Source organism: Chelonoidis abingdonii, chromosome 1 (genome assembly GCF_003597395.2).
Source record: "Chelonoidis abingdonii isolate Lonesome George chromosome 1, CheloAbing_2.0, whole genome shotgun sequence".
Classification (NCBI taxonomy): Eukaryota; Metazoa; Chordata; order Testudines; family Testudinidae; genus Chelonoidis; species Chelonoidis abingdonii.
The window spans coordinates 66,122,616-66,136,499 of NC_133769.1; the positions used below are offsets into that span (position 1 = coordinate 66,122,616).

A 13,884-nucleotide genomic window follows, 5' to 3' on the forward strand; every position below is an offset into this window, starting at 1 on the left:
AGGGGGGAGGATCAGATGTGCCATCTCATCTGTTTCTTACAGCAGGGGTGGCAGCAGTGGAGCTGCTGTGAGAATGGTGAGCAGATGGGTGAGACTGCTGGTTTCAAGCACAGCTCTATGTTGCCAGGGGGCTGGATCTTCTTATGTCATCACAAGATGAGCTCCAGCACTTTCTAAAGAGTTGGCAATAGTGGCAATATGTACCTCAGCTTCAAATTCACTTAAAATCTGTTAACATTGCTGGTAAAGTTCTTAACATAGGGAGAACTAATCAATAAGGCACTTCAACCAGTCTGAGTGTCCGCCCCAGGGTTTTGCACCAATTCAATATCACTTTCTAAGCAGATTTGGTTGAATGCCACAACATTCCCCGCAGGGGTAAATCAGTCACTTTGTCTTAGGGATCGAGCTTTTAAATGGGCCTGCAGCTGCTCCTGGTAGGTGGAGAATTAGGTTCAGACATGGTCACTATTAGGAAGAGCTGCAAGGTATATTTTTTTCCTTAGGTCTTCCCAAGTGATTAAATACTAGAGACATTAAATATCTCATTAAGACCAAAAGCAATAGTCTTAATTTAAGCCTTGCAAGGTGGATAGATACCAGAGCTCTGGGCACTAGAATGTTCTAAACTAGGCAGCAGACTTCTAGACAAAACTACCTCCCTTCAAGATGTTCACAATTTCAGTTCACCATAAAAAGGTATGAGAGAGTTTCATAGTAGACAATTTTTATTTTCAAAAGGTGCAGCAGTGAACAGGGTCTTTTGAAGGGCACTTTCTAAACAAAACAATTATGGTACAATAGAGAGCAGAAATTAGTAAGTCCACAGTGAAGTATAGTCAGACACTGTACAAAGGAGGAACAAGTTAGGAATACATATAGAGTTGCACATTAAAAAATAATTTAACAGCCATCTTCATTGATTCAGCAGTATTACAACCAAATGTCTGTATTTGCCTTGTGTAGTGGATCATTTTAAACAGATTTAGACATTACCAAGTTATTTTAGTCTGAGACTACTGCCCCTACTATAGACGATTTAAGATCAGCACTCTAGGGGACAACAATCTGTGAAAGCAACATTTACTCCCTGACATACAAGTAGTCAATTTCCTGGCCCTATAAGCACTTATCAGATTTCTTCACTCATGCTAAAGTGACAACACTTTCAGTTAAGTGAGTAAGGATGTGTGTGTTAGTAGATGCAACAATTTTGCTTCTGCTGCAATGTTTTGCAGAATAAGTATCTGCTTAGTCAGATTAGACTATCAATAGAAACAGTTTACATTTAAAAATGACCTATAATCACATTTGATATGAAAGAGACTAGTGCTTAGTAAGGCTTCTATTCATTTTCAACTATTAAATGGCTCAAGTAATAAGGTGCAAGTGGACACAGCCGTGTTCAACCAGTTATTAAATGGAACATAGGAAGGCTCAGTTTTTGAACCACTTGTGTTCTGGAATTTGGTCTAGCTGTAAGTTAACTGAAGTAGCATGCTATTTCAGTTTTCAAGAAAAAAGTAAATATTGATCATTCATGTGTGAAAATATCCGTAGGATTTATTGCAGCCTGTGGGGAAAAAACACTGAACAGTTAAATCAGAACAAAAAACAGGGCAGCAGTTGATTGTTACTGTCCTTGCTTCAGCTAAGCTTAAAATGCACTTCCAGTGCACGTTTCTTCAGAAGTGTTTGCATTTTTGCAAAGTCACAGCAGGACTGATGAGTAGAACGTAGTGATGTGAAGGTTTTCTGTGGTAAATTATTATTAACTGGCCAACTTCAGATGTGGGTGTGGTAGACTCATGGTCAGTTGAGGAAAAAGGCAATATAAGGGAACAAGTCTGGCTGCTACTGAAATGACTGACCGGTATTTTCTGCATGAAAATTACTAACAGCGTGTTAAGTTAGGGTGAAATTCTTCCCGCTGATCAGACTTACTGGATATTCTACGCCAGTTCTATACAATCAATTTCCATGTCAATGAATTATAGAGGTAGAATATGCAAGATACATAGTTATCATTAAAGAGTAAAATTCTTCCTGCTAACCAAATACATCATACCAGGAAACATGGTTATATCAAATTATACTTTTGGTCATGATTATATACTAGCTTTTTCTACAAAAAGAGAAAATGTCTACTTAAAAGACCACCACTACACCACTGTTGCAGACAATGACAACCATTGCATTGTGGACACTTAGTAAACATCACACTGGAACTTCAATTCGATGACCAGCTAGAATAGTTTGGACAGAGATGCTCAAAGTTTAACGCATACATCACTGACTGAAGATTTGCCTCACCAGACCCTTCACAACCTACAATCAAGTACAGCCACCAGCAAGTTTAACGAAAAAGCAGAACACAAATCTAAGTGTGGTAGTGTTAGACAAATATATTTATATCACTTTTGGCTTGGTCAAAGAATAGGAGCAAAAACTTGTTGCAGGACCTAACAGATGGGTAGAGAAAAAGGTAAGATGCTAGGGAACACACTGATTAGGAAGGAGATGTGTTTGCAGAAGAGGCCAGAGACTCAGGGACACTGAGGTGGGATAAGATGTTTTGGTGAATGGAGGAGAAAAGTTGAAAATCATAATTATGGTAGATAAAGAAAATGGAATATTTCAAAGGATCCAAGTAATTTAATGGGAGGAGACTGAAAGTAGTGAGGTGTTGTAATATGCATTGAGAGAAACAGCCTCTCAGTATGTTCCCTTTGTTTTCCCCAGGCATCTCTAATGCCTCTGGATCAACAATAAATATGTTCAGATTTGGGAGGCAAAATTAAATCTGTTCACCATATGATTATGGATGGCATCAAGTTTACCTCCTGTTGGAAGTCACACAAGGAAGAAGGATGAGTAGCAGCTGGTCAGGTTTGTCAATACTGAAGTAAAATGTAGTCAATACCATGTGCGTAAGTGTTGCTTTTACCAGATTCAAGAAGCTGTAAAATGGGGTGTACTTTTTGGTTTCTGAAATTAGATCTATTCTTATGGTTCAGCTATCTGAAATAATACTTACTTAGCATAGGGCTTCATCTACTTGACAATGCACCAAATCAGGAAGTACCTACACTTCTGACCTAAGGATATTGTTTTCTAAATGGATAAGTAGATATATTAAAAACAAACAGTAAATAGCAACAGCTTAAAATGAGGAGAGCTTTAATTTGACAATGAAAAATATGTAATATCAGTTTTTTCCTTCAGCTACAGTTCAACTGCCTTCAAGCAGCATGATTTTCTTATAGGATCCTGAGAGATCAAGATGATAATTCAGTAGGTTTCTAGCTGTTGGTTTGGTAATGCATTTCTATGGAGACTAATTTAGTAAGCTTGCTGGCTCTTGAATTTAGGTGATTTTCTAAGTTTAGAAAGGCAGTCAATATTTTGAAAAAGCAAACATCACTTATTAATTTCATATGAGTGTTTTTAAGTGTGAAAATAGTGTCATCAGTAAATTGAAGACAGACAACTACCTCCTCACTCAAATACCAAAAGCAGTAACATACCAGAATCCTTTGGCATGAAGGGCATAACGGAGGTAGTTTTCAGCACAGAAGCAGCTCTCTGGCAGAGGCACTCAAACTGACCTAAGTAGTCATCCTACCATGATCTCTGCTAAATGAGGATTTGTGATTTTTATATTTCAGGAGGCAAAGCCAATATAACTGTATGCATCAGGTCAATCTGAAATGTTTAATTATTCACAAGATACTTGAGAAGGCTGGAGATGACGTGCACATGACAATTACTGTGGTGCCTATTTCTTTGTTTTCTGATGTTTACTCCAGTTCAGATTAGTGAAGCAAAGCTGGTCCATCATGACCAATATACAGGCACTCAGTTTTATTCCAACCCTTCAAATTAGTTTTAACATATTAATAAAGCCTACTTCTAACATAACACATTTTGAAATAGTTACCACTGTATATAATAACCCGTTACAATGTTCTGAATTGGAAACAGTCTGAAAGAGTATCCTTGTGTCTGAAAGCTGCTTAAGCAGACCTGTGAGATGAATATTTTTACAGGTCGAATTTGCAATTGAGATTATTATGTACAGTGCTTTAAAGTCTGCAAGATGGACAGTTTCTACTCAGATCCCTAAGCTCTCTCTTTTACTCTCCCATGCCATACTATGGTAGTTTATTCCACTTAATTTAAATTACAGGTGTTCAACACTGCTCTTAAACACTTGGCTTTCAAGAAAGTCTGTAAAAGAGTAAATGAAGATGGGTGAAGATTTCTGTGCAATATGTCCTGGCCTGGGTTAACATGATTCAGTTTATAAACTGTCTTTATTCATACAAAAACAAAATAAATCCAAGTCAGATTTATAGGTCACAAGTCAACACTATACCTCTGATATGAAAAAGTATTTGAAAGACAAGGTATATGAGCAAGACAGATTAGCCATGTCTGACTGTTCAGAATTACAGGTCAGTTGTAAAAATATACACTGGGCACAAGGCAGCCCTCTAGGGATTCTGCCCTTCCCCACCGCTAAAAGTTTTAACAAAACCAGTTGATTGAGTACCCCTGCTGTAATTATTGTAGTTAGATACAGACAGACCTGCTGGAGTCCCTCTGAAGAAATGAACACAGGAAGCCAACTGAAGAGGCTGATAAATGCTGTTACAGAGACCGCGTGGAAAGTCTGTGAGCCCAAATACCATGACTGAACATTAGGCGTGGGTCAAATCTGTACCTAAGAGTGGGGAGAAGGTCTGCATGAGCTACATTTAGATCAAGGATTACCAGCAACATAATAGATCTAACATATAGTACTAAAGCAGAGTTCATTGGAATGGCAGCCTCCCTCAGCAGAGCACAATAGGGAACTAGTTCTCTACCAGACAGTGCTACAACATTTCAATTTAGTCACAAACGAATACTTCAGAAGTTGACAAAAGTCAGTGTAGTGGCACTTCTAGCAACAGTGTAAATGTTGCATCTAAGTACAATACTAAGGTGTATCTGCAGCAGCATTACATATGAATAAAGGAAAAGCGTGTCCAGGAGCTGCATTTTCAATATTTTGCAGTATTTACAGCAGCAAAATGTTATAGCAGTTTACCATGTAAATGCAAGCCTATTTATAAATAATAACAGCCTTTTAAGTGCTGTAAAAATTCTAGAAAAGTGTTTTGAGCTCAAAACAAAGCAGCAGCTTTTAACTCGAGAGAAGGCAGGTGTGACTGACTCACACAGATGGTTTTGCTGCATGATACAAGCTCTGTTTTCATGGCAGTTTGACAGTATTCCTTGTTTTGAATATTCAAGACTTGATTCCAAAGTAGTAGTAAGATAAGACTAGCAAATACTTTAGTTAGAATGTTCCTGTGTGGAGCAACACACAAAGCTTTTAATAAGCTGCAAGTGATTATTTCCTTATTTAACCCATTGTTCCTTTGATTGGTCAGCACAGCTGAAGAGCTCTATAGGCAGCATTCATTTCAAACCAACAGTGACTGATAAAGATACCTGGAAAGGGATGTTTAATGACACCATTGCTGAAGATACATTTGAAATATCCATAGTTTATCATATCTTACAGCCACCAGGTACAGTAAATTTATCTACATTTAGCCTTTATAGTCTCAAGTTTACATTTAAATTAATTGACACTAAATTATAAGTCTAGATGGAGTTTCCTGGATGAAAAATGCAATACTAGGTCTGAGACAAAACATTCAGCTTTAGAATTTAGTTTGTCCCATACCCACCTTCCTTTCCATTAATACAGTCTCCTCCTCAGACCAAATGTCTACACTGCTTGACAATTTCCAGGGATTTAAGTTTAAAAACATTTATGGCCCCATCTTTTTAGAGAGATGGGAAGGCCCTACTTCCGAAAAAAGTAAAAAAAAACTTTTGAGTCTTATGTCAAGGGAACTGATTTTATAAGACACAGTCCTAAACTGCTACACAATTGTTAATGATGATTACAAAATTAAAAGCTGAAATAGTCAAAAAAGGTTACCCTGGGTCAAAGACACCTGGTGTGCGACAAGTTGCTCCTGAGCAGGACTGTAACATCATTAGTCGATAGTTCATCTTCTCTAAAATTTCTTGATCTATTGTTTTAGCAATGTTGGTAAGCTGGTGTGGGTCTGCCGTCAAGTTGTAGACTTCAACAAACACCTGTTTAAGTGGAAAAACAGTTCCTGTACTGTATTAAATGTCAGTGATTACAAACAGAATACTTCCTACACAATTAGTGGAGAAACATGTTGGTAGAGTGACAACTTATTTTCTACTGCTATGTATTATAGTTACATTATATCTTCAGTTAGCCTGTAGTGCCTACTATGTGCTAATATCAGACAGCCATGAAATGGACCCTTCCTTGAGGAGCTCACAATTTCAGGACACTTGAGGGGTCAATGGCAAATTAAAATAAGGCAAATATTAAGTAGTGAATTATCTACATGTCAAATATTAGGTTTGTCATCGTATGAATGGAGCCTAAGGTAAGCACATATAGGTAATAACACTCCACACACATAGCTCTGGTTAATGAAACTCCCACAAAGTACATCTTTTTATCCAGATGACACAGCATAACAGAGAATTGGACACAAGTGTATTATGTAATCTCCAATTAAAACAGTAAAACCTTTGTATGGTCTGCTTAGAGATTCACAATATTTATTGTTTTTTCTTAAGAGTTTATGGGGCAGTCTGGTGATGGGTTAGCATGCAGTGACGTAAGACACTGGTTCAAAATATACCTCTGACCAATCTGTGTGACAGTAAAGGTTGGACATGCCACAAGAATTCAACCTAAGCATGTGTGCAATTAAATCAGCAGATTAGATCAATTTTGAGGTCTGCCTTTAGGAAGGGTAGAGCATTCACACAGCTCCCCTATCAGGGAAGAAGGGCTTGACCATGGTTGTCAGAGAATGGGAACAGGGAAGGGATTTAAGAGAAGAGCTGAGACTTTGGGTGCACTGTTTACACTCCTTGGTGGCAACACACACACTAAAGTATCTTCCATGGGATAATTGAAGAAGACTGTTCATGAAGCTAACATCCTACTAATGAAATTTGAATTTTGCTTCTAAATGGAGGGAAAATCTGTGTCCTAATGAGATAGATCCTAGTAGGCTAATTGTCCTAAATCTTTTGGGAGAGCTGGATCTGTCATTTTCAGATCAGGCAGCTGCATTCCTCCAGTGTAAACAGCAATCAGCCTATTCGAATGCAACTTGCTTCGTCTCTCCTCTGTGGTCATGGCCTGAATTAGCTGTAGAAATATGATCTCCTCATCAGTAGGCTTTAGACCATTTGGAAGTGCTCAAACACATTTTATATGCTACACTTTTCCACTCAGTCCCCTTGGTCTCCTTAGGGAGACATGTACTTTACCCCTCCCTTAGCCTTTGTCTAATGGGATCTCTCGGAAGCAGGAGCAAGTCATTCCCCGATCAATGATGCACAAAGCTCACTGAGGGTGCCCTGTAGTGCAGGAATAGGAGTCCCAATTTGGCATTGCAGTGAACTCAAAGATGGCAGTTTGTTAGGGATTTGTAAAGCATTGTAGGGTTCCCAATTCTTCTTGGCAGTCCTAACCAGGCAATTTGAACACACGGTTTGGGACAAATACTGTTACCTTATTTATCATGTGACTACATGCTGCCCCATACCAACTGCTCCTCAACTATTAACACTTTGCTTAATTCCTGAGGTAAACTGCTATTTAAGACTAAGAACTGCCTAGTCTTTTGCTAAACTGAAAGGGGTTGATGACAAATGTATTACAGGGGAAAGGTGAAATTACTGTTTTGCTGGCAAGGCCACACACTTGCACCACTTGAGAACTTGCTAGGAATGTGCAGTGAGCTCTGAAATACGTGGCTAGCCACCAGTTTAGTCTATGATCTACAATAAAGTTGTCTCTGTCATTTAGATACGGAGGACCAAATTCAGCCCTGCTGCAACTCCTACTTAAGCTCCACTTACACCAAAAGTGAATTTGGCCCTAGATAATTTAACCCATTTCCCCCTCATGATCATGCAGTATGTTTTGGTTAACTATTTCCACCAATAGTTTTAAAACAACTGATTATTTAGCCTACGAGCCGAAGCTACAGTCTCATTTTCAGAGTAGTTTATGCCAACCTTGAGAGCAGATAACCTTTGCATACAGACATCAATGGAGTTACGCTATAACAGATATTAATTATCTCAAATATTGAGAACTGTAAGAGAATTGAACATTTAACACACTGTGCCATTGAAGTAAATGAGCCAGAAAGTATTACCTCTCGGTCATCAAATTCACAGTACTGCAGATCCCAAGAAGTTGACAGTGTCCTCACACAAGCATACGTATTGTTATACGAATCTTCACACACACAGTCTGGAAAACAATGCTGTAAACAAACAAAACAATGCTGTAACCAAACAGAGGTTAAACAGAAAAAGGGAGAGTGAATATTCTTTTTTACTTCATATGGTGAAACTGAAAGCAACAGTTCCCTACCCAGAACTTGTACCTGCTGAAGCCAGCTGCAAGTAGTTCATGGACACTAAACAGAATACTGAAAACTAAATGTTAAAAATCCCAGGTAGAGATATATGGAACAAAAATACCAGTTTTTCTAAAAATTAGAAAGTGTCACTGTCAGGGAAGTTTTTAAATGGGAGACAGTGTCTTTGTATTATTTTTTTGGTGAATTAATACAGTAGCCCAGGAAATGAAAACAATGCTCAATACCCCAAACAGGCTACTTAGAGACACAGTGGGAAGAATACCATAAAAAACGGAACATTATGGTAGAGTCTATTTACAGTAAGCATTAGTATGACAGAATTACAGAGCACAGCTAGCGTATTGCAGAATGTAGCCACCTACTTACTGGCTTCAAATCAATATTTGATTGTGAGATGAGGGCATCAGAATTGCAGATGTAAAAGATCATGGCCCTATGTTGCAGCCACCATCTTTCCAATAAAACAGACTAACACAGCTACTCCCTGATACTAGACATCTTTCCATTGGGATTCTGGGGGCACTAGTTATTTTAAAATCAGAGAGGCAGATGTCCAGCTATTCAAAACATTCTACTCTGAACCAGGCATGTTTTACTCAGAACAGGCATAGCTTCTACTGACTTACAGAGTAAGATATAGTAAAAAACCCTCTTTTAGCATTGGGTATTGAGGAGTTCATAAAACTAAGAAGTTCATAAATTGATCTTGAAGTTACAACAGATACCACGCTTAAGCTGCAGTACAGTACACTGCATTGCCTTCTTGTCCTTCAAGCCACTACAAAGCAATTTCCAATGTTCTGAAGGGACATCAACCTGTTCTTTGATATACCTTTTATTGTTATTCCCCCCCACCCCCACTCACTGTCAATAAATGGTTTGTAAAACTGGTTGTTTGTAAGACTCTGTTTGTAACATTGAGGTTCTACTATCCCAGGAAATAAATCCAAATCTCCCACATCACTGGAAGACACAATTTCTAGGCTACTAACAGGCCTGACTCTGAACTGTGGTTTTAGTTTAAAGCAATTTCAGGAAACATTTACAAATAATTCATGCTTAAATTCAGTTCTACTTACAGTAACACCAGGTCCCAGGGCAGGGCAGGTAGGATCACTGCTGTTATGTCCTTCTCCTTGGTACTCAATCAAGACATCTGATCTCCAGGTTAGATTTTTGTCTCCTCTCTAAAACAGAAAGTAGTACAATTTACTGTAATTGTTAGTTCTTCTGGCAATGCCATAAGTAAAAATCATGCATGCCTGAAATTACATACTCCTTGCTGGTTACAGAGTAATTTAAGGCACATTCAGTGGCACCAATACAAAAGCATAATGAAACTTGGTGAAAATGCACTATGTAACAACTGGAAGCCACATTAGAGATCCAGTCCCAAAAACTGATCAGTTGGTTTAGGAAGTGGATATTTTGTTTTGTTTGAAGAGAGTGTGCGAATGACGGTTCATATACAAGCTAGCACTAACTGAAGGATTATGATCATCATGAAGTACAAGCCATGTTGCCAAATACTACTAAATTATAACCCGAAGTCTCTAGAAAAAGGTGTTTTTTTTTGTTTTTTTTGGTTTTTTTTTTTTTTTAATATAGCCTCTTCCTTTAGGAGTATCACCACTGATGAAGAATTACACAAGACAAATCAGAGATACTTGCATAAAAGGGCACACTCAACTGGAAAGCCAATCAGTGTATTTTAAAAAGGGTTGAAAATTTTAAATCCCTCCCACATGTGCAGTTTTAGAATAATTTTTTAAAAAGACACATAAAACCTATACAGAGGTGAGCAGATTACAGAAGAGGAACAAACTACACAAAGTACCATCACAAATGCACGCCATAAACTGACAGAAGTCTAACACCCACAATCTTCGTTATTTTAACAGGAGGTAGAACTTTAAGACAGACATGAGATTTAAGTTGATGTCGTTCCTTTAAGGTTTCACTAGCGAAACTTTATACCACAAAAGTGCATTGGTTCTAAATCATGATGACTCATTGCAATTTCTTGATGACTCATTGCAATTTATAGACCAGGTATAACAAAGTGATCAGCTACAAGAAGTTTCATTTAAATAGGTTTCTGCTCATCTGTAGGAAAGATTAGTTCCCTCCCCCACCCCAGTCAGTGGGGAAAAGATGACTAATATCCCACTTATTAGGATTTAAATAAATATCAAGTGGGCATTGTGATGTTGCACCCCATAATGCTTTATGGAAATATGCTTATGAGTGTAAATATGACATAACTACCATATGTTTTATGCTAGATATACCATGTAACATCTCTCTGCAAAGGTTATGATCTACATATATGTTCATCCTAATTGTATGTGTGTATTATTTTTGTATTCGAAGTTATGAATATTGGCTACGTACTTTGATTTTAAGCAGCCTCAGTGAAGCATTTGGTCAGCTTTTTGAGAACAACTATTCTCAGTAAGTGCCCAAACACTTAAGCTGACAATGGACTCAGATGCGGATTGGCATCTCTCAGAGCTTTTGGCCTGTAAAGAACTGAGTCATGCATGGACATGTGATTTGCCCATGTGACTCCAAAACGCCATCATGTAGCTGTGATTCTGCATAGAAAAAAAACCAGAAGGGGTTTCCACCCACAAGACAGACTAAGGCCAAGCCCTGGGAAACCCCTCCATTTTGTCTTCAGCTGGCACAAAGGATAGCCTCTCCACCCCAAAGGGAGGCCTGAAAGAAACTGGAACAAAGGATAGTAACTAAAGGGGTGCGAGTGATTGCTGGACTCAGATTAGGAGGAAGTCTAGTCTGTAAAAGAAGCTTATTGGAACATCTAAGGGTGAGATTTACCTGCATTTAGTTTCTTACTGTATTAGGTTTAGACTTGCGTGTTTTACTTTATTTTGCTTGGTAACTTACTTCGTTCTGTCTGTCATTACTTGGAACCATTTAAATCCTACTTTTTATATTTAATAAAAATCACTTTTTACTTATTAACCAAGAGCAAGCAATTAATTCCTGGGGGAGCAAACAGCTGTGCATCTCTCTTTATCAGTGTTATAGAGGGCGAACAATTTATGAGTTTACCCTGTATAAGCTTTATACAGAATAGAACAGATTTATTTGGGGTTTGGATCCCATTGGGAACAGGGTGTCGGAGACAGGAGCACTTCTTAAGCTGTCTTCAGTTAAGCCTGAAGCTTTTGGGGGACATGGTTCAGACCTGGGTCTGTTTTTGTAGCAGGCTAACTTGTCTGGCACAGCCAGGCAAGGTACTGAAGCTGCCAGGGAAAACGGGCTCAGAGGTGGTTCCAACACATCAGGTGGCAGTTCCTAAAGCAGTTCCTGTGACCCAACCCGTCACAGGTATAATTTTGTCTTGGTCACATATGCAAGTCTTAGAGCATATCAGAATTGAAGAGCCAAGTAGCACAACCATCAAAACAGGAGTCATTCATTACCAGTAGTGCAACTAGTCAAAGAAAAAGCTTTCTATTAAAAAAAAAAAAAAATTAAAAAAAAAAAATGTTGTTCTCCTCGTAGAGGGAATTTTAAAGTTTATTCGGCATGTGATAAGCAATGAAATGCTATATACGCCTGACCTTGTTACTTTTTCAGTTACCAAAGGGCTCGTTGTAATAATGCCACGAGGAAGAAGGGAGTTTGGATGATGCACATCTTCCTAATCACATTTTAGGAAACTTATTCACTCTGAAGAATATCTGCCATAAGAGTAATCTCAGATTTGCCTTGGATTACTATCCGAACTCTACCAGACGCGGCAACAGTGACCATCCACCTCCATCTGTGTCTTTGTTTATGATCAAATCCTGCAAATATCCAAAATAGTGGGACCCCAAATCAATGTTTGCAACCAGCATCTGGAATGGTTTTAGTTGGGAACAAAAAGTGATTACTGACTACAAAAGATTAAACGTTCTGAAAACTGTCAGTGATTTAGTGCAGGGGGTCGGCAACTTATCAGAAAGTGTGATATGACTAAGTCTTTTATTTATCACTCTTGATTTAGGTTTCTGTGCCAGGTAAACATTTTTAACATTTTTTATGAACGATTTTTCTGTAAGTCTATATATAACTAAACTATTGTTGTAGTAAAGTAAATAAGTTCTCTCTCCCTCGCGTTTTAAGAACTTCATTTAAAATTAAATTAAAATGCAGAGCCCCTGGACCAGTGGCCAGGACCTGGGCAGTGTGAGTACCACTGAAAATCAGCTCACGTGCCATAGGTTGCCTACCCCTCTTTTAGTGTCTGTCTGAACAAGAAAGTGAGGTCCTTTTATACTACAGAACACTGTGTTGCTAGACCCCTTTGCAACATATATACCAGATACTGTCTGATTACTACGAAAGAATATGAAGACCTATATTACTGCACCTTCACTTATAATCCTACCTTGTTTGTCTGGTTTGGTTTGATGCCTGGTCCTCGAACTAGCAATGGAACTTTAATGTCAAACTCATAGAGCTGCCGTTTGTCTATTGGCAAAGAAAATTGTCCTAGAAAACATTAAGAAAAGAATGAGACACTACTTAATTGTGGTTTAATTTATAAAGGGGGCTTCACATGACTCAGGATCTGGCCTTTGATGAACAATGACTTGTTTAAATGGGTCCTTTATCTTGACCTTATATACACAGACCATTAGTCCATATTCACCCACAGATTTCCTCTATTTCAGTCTATTACTGTAGTCAGATTCTGATGCTGTACAAGTTGGGCTACTTGTACAATTTCAAATCTACATACAAGATGACAGAGGGCAGCTCTAACATTGAGAAAGGAAAGAGATGCCATAATAAAATTCACCAGTAAAAGCATCTTGGTATTTCAGAGCAGGAATGGAGGAAAGGTCTATATTTATACATATTATTACATGTTAGGGACAGAACATCACTTTATAAAATTCTCTGAAGATGGATGGCACTGTAGGTTTGCAGTCAATTAGTTTAGCTTCATAGCACGGGAGGAATACAATTATTGTCTTCATTTCACAGATGAGTAAATAGGGGCAGAAGTTAAGTAACTAAGATTTCAGCAAAAGTTTGCAGCAGAATTGCAAAGGATAAGTATACATACCAGTATGGAAGCCATTGTCTGAGGTATAAAAAATGTAAGTAGTATCTAGCTCTCCAAGCAATTCCAGTTTCTTCACCAGTTTCTCTATCAGATCATCTACTGATAGTAGTGTTTGCCATCTGTATGGGAGCAAAAAATGTTCCAATTAAATTGTATAGTATTAGTTGTAAATGGGCATTTATATTAGGCTACAAAACGATTTGGAATTCTGTTATGCACCCTAGGCATATCACGTCTATCACCACAAACATATGGAAACAAACCAAACATATAGCA

General features: G+C 38.1%; 1 protein-coding gene across 1 annotated transcript in view; it reads right to left on the reverse strand.

The window, feature by feature from the left end:
- Window positions 1-710: 710 nt before the first annotated feature.
- The window catches only part of GNS (glucosamine (N-acetyl)-6-sulfatase), a 33,741-nt gene continuing 20,567 nt past the window's right edge, over window positions 711-13,884 (reverse strand). Inside the window, exons 8-14 of the mRNA XM_032775237.2 lie at window positions 13,609-13,727; window positions 12,925-13,028; window positions 12,284-12,391; window positions 9,599-9,706; window positions 8,289-8,399; window positions 6,002-6,162; window positions 711-4,726 (exon numbers count right to left, since the gene is read on the reverse strand). Coding sequence (XP_032631128.1) covers window positions 4,654-4,726; window positions 6,002-6,162; window positions 8,289-8,399; window positions 9,599-9,706; window positions 12,284-12,391; window positions 12,925-13,028; window positions 13,609-13,727 — 784 coding nt within the window. The 3' untranslated portion in view covers window positions 711-4,653. The remainder of the gene's footprint in view (window positions 4,727-6,001; window positions 6,163-8,288; window positions 8,400-9,598; window positions 9,707-12,283; window positions 12,392-12,924; window positions 13,029-13,608; window positions 13,728-13,884) is intronic.